The sequence below is a fragment of the Hyalella azteca genome, unplaced genomic scaffold (genome assembly GCF_000764305.2).
Source record: "Hyalella azteca isolate HAZT.00-mixed unplaced genomic scaffold, Hazt_2.0.2 contig16876, whole genome shotgun sequence".
NCBI lineage: Eukaryota > Metazoa > Arthropoda > Malacostraca > Amphipoda > Hyalellidae > Hyalella > Hyalella azteca.
Genome location: NW_025946683.1, coordinates 68,996 through 83,015, shown reverse-complemented (window position 1 = coordinate 83,015; position 14,020 = coordinate 68,996). Strand labels below are relative to the sequence as shown.

General features: G+C 39.5%; 1 protein-coding gene across 1 annotated transcript; it reads left to right on the top strand.

The window, feature by feature from the left end:
• The first annotated feature begins 584 nt into the window (after positions 1 to 584).
• On the top strand, positions 585 to 13,625 carry LOC108681987 (transmembrane 9 superfamily member 1-like). Its single transcript, XM_018171074.2, has 12 exons — positions 585 to 1,088; positions 1,297 to 1,386; positions 2,700 to 2,781; positions 3,463 to 3,686; positions 3,992 to 4,098; positions 4,723 to 4,858; positions 5,225 to 5,398; positions 6,674 to 6,869; positions 7,509 to 7,619; positions 8,113 to 8,275; positions 10,749 to 10,940; positions 12,128 to 13,625. Exons 1-12 carry the CDS (start codon positions 1,011 to 1,013, stop codon positions 12,327 to 12,329), a joined length of 1,755 nt encoding a protein of 584 aa, XP_018026563.1. The 5' UTR covers positions 585 to 1,010; the 3' UTR covers positions 12,330 to 13,625.
• The last annotated feature ends 395 nt before the right edge of the window (positions 13,626 to 14,020 follow it).

Below are 14,020 nucleotides of genomic sequence, written 5' to 3'. Positions count from 1 at the left end.
GAAATAAATCATAGTTTAGATTAATTACTTTACATTCTATGTTGCCCAGTGCACAATTCTATCTATGGCATTCTATGCACAATTTTTTGATGACCGATGATACATTAATTTTTTGTTAAAAAAATTTTTTTTTGCTGAGCGTGGTAAATGTAGGTAATCCAAATTTTTGTTGATAATTGATTTTTTGGTTAACTGAAGCCTTTGCTAGCTGAGGTTCTACTGTAAATGCAGTTTTAGGGGTGTCCCTTCTTATCCCGTTGTGCGGAAATGGCCGCCAAATTTTTTTGGAATGAGATATGAAAATTCCGTCAATCACGTTTTTAAGCCAACACCAGTGTGCACCTTCTATGTAAGTAAAATTTGTTAATACGGCAATTTTTTTTTTACTACCGGTACAGACTTAAGCAGACTTGCTTTTCCAAAATCTCACTTCTCACCCTTTTTTTCAGGGTTTTTTTAGAGGAAGTAAATGTATGATTTCTTAATTTGCTTTATGCTACATAGATAGTAAAAATGTTGAACTTTACACCACTATTTTTAGTTTTGCAATATTTTGAGTAGTTTAGCTGCTGCAACATTTCTATGAAATGTGGGACAACTGTCCCGATTTACACTGCCTGTCGCTAATTACCCAATTTGACAGTATGCCCCATGTGCAAACAGAGGATACAATTAATCACTTCATCCGGCACTGCTTGCTCAGAGGGAGTTTGGCTCACTGCTTGCTCAAAGGAGAGAGTTTATCTCAGAATTGGATGATCTTTCATTCCTTGGAACACTGTATCAACTCTTGATGGAGGAGATATTCCTCAGAGAAGACGTACAGCAGTAATACCTTGTTGGGAAAACACCTGCTGATCTGCAGCATGGTGAACACCCTATGAAGATGTCCACTAATTAATTCTTCTCTTATTTGAAGGGGTCTCTGTCTGAACCTTAGCAATGAGTTAGTGCAACAAAATGCACACCATCAGATAGAAGAGTTGAATCAGACTAGCAATCCATTAAGAATGGCTTCAAGAATTGTGAGGTCTATTTTTATTTTTTGCGTTTTGTGTTATTCTGACGCTTATCAGAATGCAGAAAAGGTATGGACAAATGAGTATACCGAGTTACTACTTAGTTGACCAAATTGACTTGGAGTCTTGTACTAAGTTATGATGAGTTATACGTAAGTCATTGACATAATTGAATTCAAGTGTAAATGAGTTAGGGAATTATAATTCTGTTGATTCATTTTTAAATTATCACAAAATTTTTTTAATTACTCAAGGTTAATTACTGACTTATTTTCAGGTTGAAGTGTATGTCAACAAAGTGGGACCATACTTCAATCCTCATGAGACCTATCACTTCTATTCTATGCCTGTCTGCCGACCAAAAATAGTAAGTCAAGTATTAAGGTTACTTATACTAAGAACACTGAGAGTTTTAAGATGAATGGCTCATACATCAAGCCCATCTTTAATACCAATGTGAAAGATTGGGCAGAATTTTCCTAAAATTGCACATAAAAACAAGCATTTCATTGGTGATTTTCAAAATATGCAGATAAAAATAGTCTGATTTTCTTATTTTTACTGAATAAATTGGGTAAAGGCTGTTGGAATAAATTTATTTGGCCAAATTCATCATTTACAGGCCCTTTTGTCTGATTCATGGGTAGTTTCTGTCAAATTTTCCAGTTATGCTCTACTATTGGGCAGATTTTTCCAAAATTATTTTGTAAAACCATCATTTCACCAGCAATTTTGCTTTGCAAACATGCCCTTTTTTATATCTAATTCAAGAATTTAATCAAGGGCCATGGGAATATGTAAATTTGACCACTAGCACAGATGCTTTCATTCAATTTATATACCTATAGGAGGCTTATGATCAGTTAATGTCTTAATGACTTCTCTGTCCCACGGTCATGGTGATGCGCTAGGTACTTTTGTCAGCACTCATCTCCAAGTTGTCAATAGGCAGGTAGCTCCACCCTAGGGTTGTGGATGTTGCATTGGATGTGTTCTGTGTATCTACCCTTCTTTGGGCCAGCTGATGCAAGATGCTGTTGCTTGTCACTTGCTGAGGGTTGCTTCCCATAACTGGACGATCCAAATTCTTGCAAACACTTGTCCAGTGGTCTCTTGAATGAACTCCCCTCCTGTAGACACCTTTGTCAATCCATTAAACAGCCACTGACCATGGCTTCATTATTAACGAGAGCATGTTGGTCAAGTCAGAAGTCCATTGCCATTGTCTTTAAAAGAGCTGGAGGGAGTTTTAACTAAAGAATAGGTTAAAATTCCTTTGGAAAAAATCACAATTTGTATGAATCAATACTTCAGATAATTGAGGCTCTAATTGCTGCTGAAGGTGTACTTACCTACACCATACTAAATTATATTGTGTGGATTTCTCAGGTGTTTCCCTTATTTTGTCTATCCCCTGTATATACATGAAGAAATCCATATTTAGCCTGTATTCTTATAAAACTTGTTTTTTTTTTATTGATGATGCTAATTTGAAATGCTTTATTCCTCTTTAATTCTAATAAAGATTGTTCCTTTGTTACATGATTACTTAAATGATTGTGAATTTTTGTTTGTTTTATTATTTATGTTTAAATTCCTTTGAAGTATAGTTGCATTTTAACTGCCTATGTTTGCTAAAGTGGCTTTTGTTTATTGGTCTAATTAAATCTGATTTTCCAGATAGAGCACAAGGCCCTGACTCTAGGGGAAGTTCTCGATGGCGACCGCATGGCACAGTCTTTGTATAACTTCAAGTTCAATGGTAGGATCCCTGGGAAGCTATTATTAAGGCTGTGAATATTATCAAAATATTTCATTTATTTTGCAACTATTACTTACTTTTGATTCAACTAGATAAACAAAAAATTCATGAAAAAATTTGTTCACCTTTTCATCCAGTAATTGTCGAATCAGTCAACTAAAAATAATCTGTTTTGAGTATGAAAATAAGGTAATGTAACCTCTAATACGGTATTGTAAATTATTTCTATTTTAGGCATTACTTCAAGTTTTAAAACTAGTTTTATTTATATGTCACTGGATAAAATTACTCTTGAAAATTTTTCAGAATTATAAGTGCCAATCTATGTTGAATTTTACAACACCTATGATCTTGATGCAAATTATTTTGTATATATGTCCTATTTACATGTGATTATTACCTACTGATTAAGTGAACAAAACACCTGCTCCTCCATTTATCCTGACAACAATTGAGTTGAGCATTTGCTTATGTTATTTGTTTTTGCTAGAATTATTTAAAGTACTACATTTCTTCTTTATTACTATTTTAAATAACTAACGGTATAAGGTTTTTGGCCCCAACTTGGATGAAAAATTAACTGTTCACTCGTGGATCTTTCATTGGCTTCAAGTTTCAGGCAAGTGAAATTTCACTGGCATAATTTTCATTGATCAGTTCTGTGTTTTTCTTTTTGTGCAGTTCCTGTTACAGACGCAGTTTTGTGCAGTCTCGTACTATCAGAAGATGAGGTGTCGCAACTGCTTGAAGCCATTGAAGAGAATTATTATTACGAATTTGTCGTAGATGACATCCCCGTCCGGGAATTTCTTGGCCACGTGGAAGAGACTGGCTTTGTGCCACACTCCCATAAAGTCTACCTCTGGACACATCAACATTTCATGATCTATTACAATGAAGATAAGGTACATCACTGCTTTTTTTGTTTCTTCGAGATCTAAAACTTCCTACTGTCTTTTTGTTCAAAAATCCATTTTCTAATGCAATCTAATTTTCTGTTATTTCAAATCACACACATAGGTCAGTATCATCATGAAAGTGTTTTTAACGCATTTTCTCATATATGGAAAAATAAGTGGCTATTGTGCTCGTCATGTCTGTCTGTTTGTCCGTCTGTCCGTGACTTCACATTTTCGTTGACGAGAAAATGCGCTCTCTGTCACTCACTGCAGTGAGTACTGAGTTATATTTTTCCTTGATTTTTAATTAGATCATCATGGTGAACACAACTCGGGACCACAACCCTGTGAACCTTGCAGAGCTAAAGCCTCCTGTTGCCATCAAACCCACATACTCCGTCACCTGGGTGCCCACCAAGTCAGTTTATGCCAGTCATTGTTTAATTAGTAACTCTTTTATTTGTGTACATAGTAAGTGGTCATTAGCTTACGCCAACAGATTGTCCTCAATAACAGCTACTTTGAATTTTACCAGTTTTTGATGCATTACATTCATCGTATCTCATCAAATGTCACTTTATTGCCATTAATACATGTGCCAATATTTACCTGTTTACTGTTTGCGTCATACTATGAAGATTAATTTGTATGGAAAACTGAATTTGTGCAAGTAAATTTTAAGTTGAAGTCCGACACCCTTATTAAGTGTTCACCTTAATTCCTAATGATTATTACCGCCTCTTAAAATATTTCTCATAGAATGTTGCTAACCTCTCAATCTTATATATCATTGTCTTGGCATTTGTGTTAGTTGTGTGTAGACTTTATTGACTTGGTAAAGGAATATCACTTCAATTGAGTGCTATTCCATACACCATTTCTTGCTCTGTATAGGATTTTATCAATTTCAAACTTATGGATCCCATCTGGTTCTTGAGATCCTTCAACTCTCAGTCCATTGTGTATTCGTTAATAATTCATCAAGTAATTGGTGGGATTTATTGGTTGGATTGCATGAAAAACATTTCTTTGTTGTGTGCAGTGTCAAGTTTAGCGACAGGAACAGGCTGCTTGAAGACAACAGCTTCTTCCCGAGATCCTTTGAAATCCACTGGCTCTCCATCATCAACTCTTCTGTGTTGGTCTTTCTCCTCATTGGATTTGTGGCCGTCATTTTGGTTTGTATCTGACCCTCAATATTCTGGTTCCTGCTCGTTTGGAAAGATAGAACCGATGTACACTACATAATACTTCATCGTCAGCTGTGCATCATTTTTAAAGTATCAGTAATTATGATACTTTCATTACGTTTTTTAACCTGTGGTAGCTGCTTCCAGCAATGACGTGCATGCTGGCTATTGTGGATATATTGCTATGAATTTTGTGTTTCGAATTTGTAAAGTTTCCATTTCACGATAATTCAGAGGTCTTCTTGTCATTTAGACCAAACTTTCTAACGAATTGAGTTCCTTTATTAACAGAATCTCCTTTTATTTCGACTGAATCACCTTTTTATTTTGACTGAATCTCATTTGTGTTGTCAGTTGCGGATCTTACGCCGGGACTTCGCTCGCTACAACAGTCTGGAAGACGAGGCTAGTGGCGACCTGGACACTGAGTATGGCTGGAAAATCATCCACACGGACGTGTTCCGTATTCCGCCTCGTGCTACGCTGTTCTGCTCCATACTTGGTTTGTTTCCAAATACCTTGACTCTTGTTTACCTCACCATCAGCTGCCATACACCACACTCTTGTTTACCTCAGAGTCAGCTGCCACACACCACACTCTTGTTTACCTCAGCATCAGCTGCCACACATCACACTCTTGTTTACCTCACAGTCAGCTGCCACACACCACACTCTTGTTTACCTCAGCATCAGCTGCCACACACCACACTCTTGTTTACCTCAGCATCAGCTGCCACACACCACACTCTTGTTTACCTCAGCATCAGCTGCCACACACCACACTCTTGTTTACCTCAGCATCAGCTGCCACACACCACACTCTTGTTTACCTCAGCATCAGCTGCCACACACCACACTCTTGTTTACCTCAGCATCAGCTGCCACACACCACACTCTTGTTTACCTCAGCATCAGCTGCCACACACCACACTCTTGTTTACCTCAGCATCAGCTGCCACACACCACACTCTTGTTTACCTCAGCATCAGCTGCCACACACCACACTCTTGTTTACCTCAGCATCAGCTGCCACACACCACACTCTTGTTTACCTCAGCATCAGCTGCCACACACCACACTCTTGTTTACCTCAGCATCAGCTGCCACACACCACACTCTTGTTTACCTCAGCATCAGCTGCCACACACCACACTCTTGTTTACCTCAGCATCAGCTGCCACACACCACACTCTTGTTTACCTCAGCATCAGCTGCCACACACCACACTCTTGTTTACCTCAGCATCAGCTGCCACACACCACACTCTTGTTTACCTCAGCATCAGCTGCCACACACCACACTCTTGTTTACCTCAGCATCAGCTGCCACACACCACACTCTTGTTTACCTCAGCATCAGCTGCCACACACCACACTCTTGTTTACCTCAGCATCAGCTGCCACACACCACACTCTTGTTTACCTCAGCATCAGCTGCCACACACCACACTCTTGTTTACCTCAGCATCAGCTGCCACACACCACACTCTTGTTTACCTCAGCATCAGCTGCCACACACCACACTCTTGTTTACCTCAGCATCAGCTGCCACACACCACACTCTTGTTTACCTCAGCATCAGCTGCCACACACCACACTCTTGTTTACCTCAGCATCAGCTGCCACACACCACACTCTTGTTTACCTCAGCATCAGCTGCCACACACCACACTCTTGTTTACCTCAGCATCAGCTGCCACACACCACACTCTTGTTTACCTCAGCATCAGCTGCCACACACCACACTCTTGTTTACCTCAGCATCAGCTGCCACACACCACACTCTTGTTTACCTCAGCATCAGCTGCCACACNGCATCCTTGCGCTGGCTCTGCTGGGGCTGTTCAGCGTCCACCGCCACGGCTCCGTGAACGCCGCCGGCGTCATCCTGTACGCCCTCACGTCCTTCGTGGCGGGCCTCGTCTCGTCCACCCTCTACAGGAAGATGGACGGCCAGAGATGGGTCGCCAATATAAACCTCACTACGGTCCTCTTCACTGGTTGGTTTAGTGCATGGCCTTACAGATTTGCACTATCTTGTTTTTACTCATTTCAAAAGTAAGGTTTGTTCACTGGTTGGTTTTACGCATAGCCTTGCCTGGGATATTTGCTCTTGTTTTTACTCATTTCAAATGTACAGTTTGTACTTCAAATGAGTTATTCTCTGAATACATCTTGTAATTTGCTGCTATGTAGAGTTAGTCGCACTCCACTGCATTGTGACAGAAATTAGATGTGCCTTATTCCTTTTCAGCCGCAATCCTTCATTGCTGTGAATTTTAATACTATTGGCCAGGTATTAGCCAGATATTAGCCAGGTATTGGCCAGATATTGGTCAGGTATTGGCCAGATATTGGTCAGGTATTGGCCAGATATTGATCAGGTGGCCAGATATTGGCCAGGTATTGGCCAGGTATTGGTCAGGTATTGTCAGGTATTGGTCAGGTCTTGGCCAGATGTGGGTCAGGTATTGGCCAGGCATTAGCCAGATATCAGCCAGGTATTGACCAGATGTCAGCCAGGTATTGGCCAGATACTGGCCAGGTATTGACCAGATGTCAGCCAGGTATTGGCCAGATATGGGCCAGATACTGGCCAGATATTGGCCAGGTATTACTCATCTCTCCTTACCGCTCAGGTCCTTTGTTCCTGGTGTGGACCGTCCAGAACACCATCGCCTGGTGCTACGGCTCAACGCAGGCTCTGCCCGTCAACACCGTCGTGCTGCTGCTGCTCCTGTGGCTCATTGGTGAGTCTTGAGTGCTGCCTCTTGCTTGTGTCTCTGTTAGGTCTGTTACTTGTGTCTCTGTTAGGTCTGTTACTTGTGTCTCTTGTAGGTCTGTTACTTGTGTCTCTGTTAGGTCTGTTACTTGTGTCTCTTGTAGGTCTGTTACTTGTGTCTCTGTTAGGTCTGTTGCTTCTGTCTCTATTGGGGCTGTTGCCTGTGTCTCTGTAGGCCTGTTGCCTGTACTTCTGTTAGGTCTGTTGCCTATACGGTACCTCTGTAGGCACGTTGCTGTTGCTTGTGTCGTAGTGCTGCCTGTTGCCTGTGTCGTAGTGCTGCCTGTTGTTTGTGTTGTAGTGCTGCCTGTTGCCTGTGTCGTAGTGCTGCCTGTTGCCTGTGTTGTAGTGCTGCCCCTGTCTCTTATACACATCTAGATGTGTATAAGAGACAGGGCCTATAATATATGGCTCGCGTGCATCTCCGTAGTGAGCGTTACTGATGTTGTTCTCGACAACAGTTGGCTACCCTCTGACGGTGTTGGGCGGGGTCCTGGGCCACCGTCACTCGCACGCCTTCCAGTTCCCTTGCCGCAGCAAAAACTTCCCTCGGGAAATACCTGACATTCCCTGGTACAAGAGGATGCCTGCTCACTGCTTCATTGGAGGCTTCCTTCCCTTCAGGTGGCGTAACTTCCCCTTTCTTATTTATTTATGTGCTATCTCTATCCTACAGCTAAGTATGACTTTAGGTATTTATTCTAAGTCTATCCTACAGCTGAGTATTACTTTAGGTATTAATAATTTAAACTTCTTATTTGTTTGAGTGTCATTCTTGTCTATTACAATGCTTCCTGTAGTATATGAAGTTTTGAAGTTTCGCCTATTTTACCTGTGAAGAATTTAAGCACAGTAATGATTTAATAGACCGTCTTGATATATTATTTAAAGATGGATACTGTATAATAATTAGTGTATTTAAGCTTTCAAACCATGCAGCTGCAAGGGATTATGAAACCATTGTGGAAGAGGAGCTAGAAGCTAAACGCTTCCAGCCTAATATGTTATCTTTACATTAGGACACAAATACTGATAAGAGCTTCAAGTTTATGTTAGCGCCTTAAAACGTTGACATCGAAGTGGTACATATGCGTACCACGAAATGCATTTCTCCAGGACGTAGTGGTAAATAATTCAGGTTGCCTAAAATCGGCCAAATCCGAGAACAAAAAAGGCCAAAAAGGCCGATAACTCATTAATTGGGTTATCTAGTATTTATTTGTATTTGTCAATAGTATTTGTCAATGTTTGTTTAATAATAAACTGGTATTTGTCAATACTAGTTTATTTGTAGGTTCCGCTATGAAAATTCCATTTATTTTCTTATTGCTGTATTTAAAATTTGATTGGGAAGTACCCCTATCATAAATTTTAGCCGGCCAACGCAATTGAAAAAACTAAATCGCGGAATTTGTCCGTAAAAAATGACCGCCTGGCAACCCTGTTTAAAAACAGTACAAGAAAATGAAATAACAGTACAAGATGAAGCAATCGGAGTCAAAGTGTTAAGCGAGGGGCTGTACTCTTCGACACTTTATTACCGTAGCCCAAAACAGCGAAACCAATCTACACTCTTTCTCATCCAGCGGCTGGATTCAGAAAAATCAAGTTACCCTAGATACTATTTCTACGGTGACTAGAAGTTACCATATAAATTATTACTGCAGTACAGTAGTTAGAATTAGAAAACTACTGTTAGAAGTTATTACAGTAGTAGTTAGAATTACAGTAGTTATAATCTTTATTCGCCGTTGTGAATATTTTCCTCGTGACTAGTGTTCTGTTGCACACACTTGTGCTTCAAGGCAAGTTTGCCTTGATTTTGATCAACAATTTCCTTCAACTGCCGTTGAGGCTTCTTACGGTGTCTCATTTATGTGAACATATTATTTATTTAATTTCTATAAAATTGATTTTGTTAATGATGATTATGTATTAAAATGCCTTTGTTTGATCAGTTTTTGTCATGAATATTGTTGTTAATTTAAACCTCTCAATTGTGTGCGTGTAACTATGGTCGAGTGTGCAAGTTACGACGCTAGGTCTGAAGAATTATAGCCTAGGCCCATACTTAAAAAAAAAAACTTGAGAGATTGTAAATTCATTAGCCAATCATTGACGGCCTTTCAAACAAAATCCACCAATCAAAGACAAGAAAATAAAGCGTAAGTACTTACGTTAATTCGGCGAATTTTGAAAGTATGGCCCTTGGCCTATAATATATGCCTCGCCTGCATCTCCGTAGTGAGCGTTACTAACTTCCAAAACTCGCTAAGTGAACGTAAGTACTTACGCTCTATTTTCTTGTCTATGATTGGTGGATTTTACTTGAAAGGCCGTCAATGATTTGCTTATGAACTTACGATCTCTTAACTTTTTTATTGGTGGATTTTACTTGAAAGGCCGTCAATGATTGGCTGATGAACTTACGATCTCTTATCTTTTTTTGAAAGTGTTGGCCCTGATGTTGTTCTCGTCAACAGTTGGCTACCCTCTGACGGTGCTGGGCGGGGTCCTGGGCCACCGTCACTCGCACGCCTTCCAGTTCCCTTGCCGCAGCAAAAACTTCCCTCGGGAAATACCTGACATTCCCTGGTACAAGAGGATGCCTGCTCACTGCTTCATTGGAGGCTTCCTTCCCTTCAGGTGGCGCAACTTTCTCTTCTTATTTATTTATGTGCTAACTCTTCCTACAGCTGAGTGTTGCTTTAGGTATTTATTCTAAATATATCCTACAGCTGAGTATTGCTTTAGGTATTTATTCTAAATATATCCTACAGCTGAGTATTGCTATAGGTATTTACTCTAACTCTATCCTACCGCTGAGTATTACTTTAGGTATTAATGATTGAAGCTTCTTATTTGTTTGAGTGTCATTCTTGTTTATTACAATCGTTACTGTAGCGTGGAGTTGTAAAATCTTTTTGACACTTTCTTATTGCAGCCTCAAATAATAAAATTAAATGAAGATTTTGAGTCAAGTGTTGCCCTGGTAGTGTCATAAGCGTGGACCTGTAAAGTTTCTTCGACACTTGATTCCCGTAGCCTCAAATAATAGAATTAAATAAGGATTTCAAGTCAAGTGTTGCCCCGACAGCGCCATAAGCGTGGAGCTGTACTACATCTTCTCGACGCTGTGGGGGCGCGAGTCGTACACCCTGTACGGTATTCTGGCGCTGGTGCTGCTGCTGGTGCTCAGTGTGACGGCGTGTGTGTCTGTGGGACTCACTTACTTCCTGCTCGCTAGTGAAGACTATCGCTGGTGGTGGCGATCCATTCTAAATGCTGGGTAAGATTTAGCCTATAAAGTTTAAGTGCTGGGTAAAACTTAGACTATAAAGTTTAAATGCTGGGTAAGACTTAGACTATAAAGTTTAAATGCTGGGTAAGACTTAGCCTATAAAGTTTAAATGCTGGGTAAGACTTAGACTATAAAGTTTAAATGCTGGTAAGACTTAGCCTATAAAGTTTAAATGCTGGGTAAGACTTAGCCTATAAAGTTTAAATGCTGGGTAAGTCTTAGCCTATAAAGTTTAAATGCTGGGTAAGTCTTAGCCTATAAAGTTTAAGTGCTGGGTAAGTCTTAGCCTATAAAGTTTAAATGCTGGGTAAGTCTTAGCCTATAAAGTTTAAATGCTAGGTAAGACTTGGACTATAAAGTTTGAAGAACTCAACCCTACAGCCTTCTACCATGGTTGAACTATATAAGGTTAACCCACGAGAATTTCCGCCTTTCACTTCATCTTTGTTGTTAGATCGAGTGTCACTGAGAACGAGAAACGTAAACAATCCCGTTGTCCCTATGACGGATTGGTTGACTGGTTAGATCCAATTTCGGTGATTGGTTAATGCCCGTGACGTCACTGAGATCAGTGACGTCACAGGCGAACAACGAACTACATCCGTAAAAATGGGCTTCTCATGGGTCAATCTTATACTAGTTCAACCATGGCCTTCTACAGCTCGTGTAGGTTTTCACTTGCGGCAGCGTCATCAATTTGAAGCAAAAAATTTCTTTCGAATTGAACATCAGTGAATCAGTTTCGTTTTACAAGAATAAAATTAATATTAGGAATAAATCATTCATAATCTAGATAGGTACTATACTAATGCCAAATTTTGGTGCCAACTTAATTTAGTTAAATGTGGCTTTTGATTTATTTATGTTTTATTACACACGTAAAATAAGAATTGAATGTCTGCTTAAACAGCTTCCTCTCTGTGCTACAGTGAAACTAGTGCCTAGTCGCTTCATGAACATTGTAGAATTTTCTTTGCAATATGTGATGAGCAAACACATAACAAAACAGTTTGACTATAGAGCATAAGCATTGCTTCATAACCTTGTTTTTGTAAAAGTGAGATATCTTCTCGCGGGATTATGCGATATATATTCTTGTCTTCGGTACCTATTCATTGCAAAATTGACAATGTGTAACAAGTTGAGAAGTTGTAATGTGCGCAATCCATTTGCAGGTCGACGGGTTTATTTGTGCTGTGCTACAGCGCCTTCTACTATATATACAAGTCAAACATGTCCGGGCTGCTGCAGACCGTAGAGTTCGTGGGCTGGTCTGTTCTCTCAGCCTACGTCATCTTCCTCACCCTTGGCACCATCTCTTTCTTCGCCTCCTTCACTTTCGTGTCTTACATTTACACCAACGTTAAGATGGATTGAGGTTATGGCTTTCTTCTTATGACAACAATATAAGCGGCTCGTGTCTTACATTTATACCAACGTTAAGATGGATTAAGATTGTGTCCTTCTTATGAGTGCAATACAAGCGGCTGGTGTCTTACATTTACACCAACGTTAAAATGGATTGAGGTTATGGCCTTCTCCTGACTGCAATATAAGCGGCAGGTGTCTTGCATTTAGACCAACGTCAACAAGGATTTAGCTTATTACGTTCTCCCAATTAATGCATTATTAGCCACTCGTATAACGTTAGTTCTGTGTAATCAATGAACGCGCTAAAAAAGCTACAATTAAATAATATTGTTGCTCATACTGAGGTATGCTATAATGCGCGTCAGTCCGCACAGTATGTGATGTCCGAATTGTGTCATGAATCTTACGTAAGAACCTCATCAGCGCTATGTTTTGCCATTTTCTCTCAAACTATCGAGGGAGTGTGTCCAGTGAGAAATGGTCGTGCTGAACTAAATCGGTTTGTCCGTATCAGTTGATGAACCATTCTTACTGAATGGTTTATCCAGTTTTTTTTTTGACCAGTTCCTTTGTTTTCGACTATCAATTTCTCGCAGAATCTTTATTCGAGGTCCGCATGTAATAGTTTGTTTGCCTAGCGTCAGATTTACAAGGCTCTTAGGAAGAATGCTGATGATTCCTTAAGAACTATGAATATTCTTTAGTTTCCAAACTCAACATCAACTTAGGCGTGTAATGAATAATTTTAATTATATGCTGGACTTTTGGAAATTTCAAACCTTCAATTTAGGTTATGCGTAATTCTGCTCCGGCAGTGAGAATGCTGAGCGAGTGCTTACTAACCACATTCAAACTGCTATTTTATTTATAAAAAAATTATTTTATACAACATAAAATATGTATGGATAAAACAATTGCGGCTAAGAGTTTGATTGCTTGTTGATGACTTGCATGGTCTCAGATAAACTTGTAATTTGAAATTATTTTGTCTAAGAAATAACACGAATAAAGTATCAGTTTGTCTGAAAGAATATGGTGAATTTTAGAGGACATAATTACAGTGGAACATGTTGATTTTCCTATTGGAATAAGTTAATGTGACGTTATTGCGTCTGTATTTCGTACGTTTCAAATGTGTATGCTGGAATTATCCTGCGATGACACGTGTGCAGTTTGCACTCGGCATTCCCTTAATAATAAAACCACTTCTAGATTAGAACTGATCTTCTGGGTCCTACCTGATCTTTCTTCTGGATTAGATCTGATCTCTCTTCTGGATTAGAGGTGATATTTTTTCTGGATTAGAACTGTTCACCTCTTCTGGATTAGAGGTGATCTTTCTTCTGGATTAGAACTGATCCTTTTCCTGGATTAGAACTGATCTCTCTACTGGATTACAGGTGATATTTTTTCTGGATTAGAACTGATCTTCCTTCTGGATTAGAACTGATCTTCTGGGTCCTAACTGATCTTTCTTTTGGATTAGAACTGATCTTCTTGATGAGCCTCGTGCGACTTACGAGTCGACGGTGAGTGTCATGGCACAGAATAGAACCAATTTATTGAAGTGATTGTCGCTAACAGCGGAAACTTCAAATCCTGTGGCAATTATATTATACGCTAATACTTTGTTCTGGATTGTTGTTGCCTCCTTTCTTTAATGTATTTTTTGATAAATTTTCTTCAAAAATAATTGC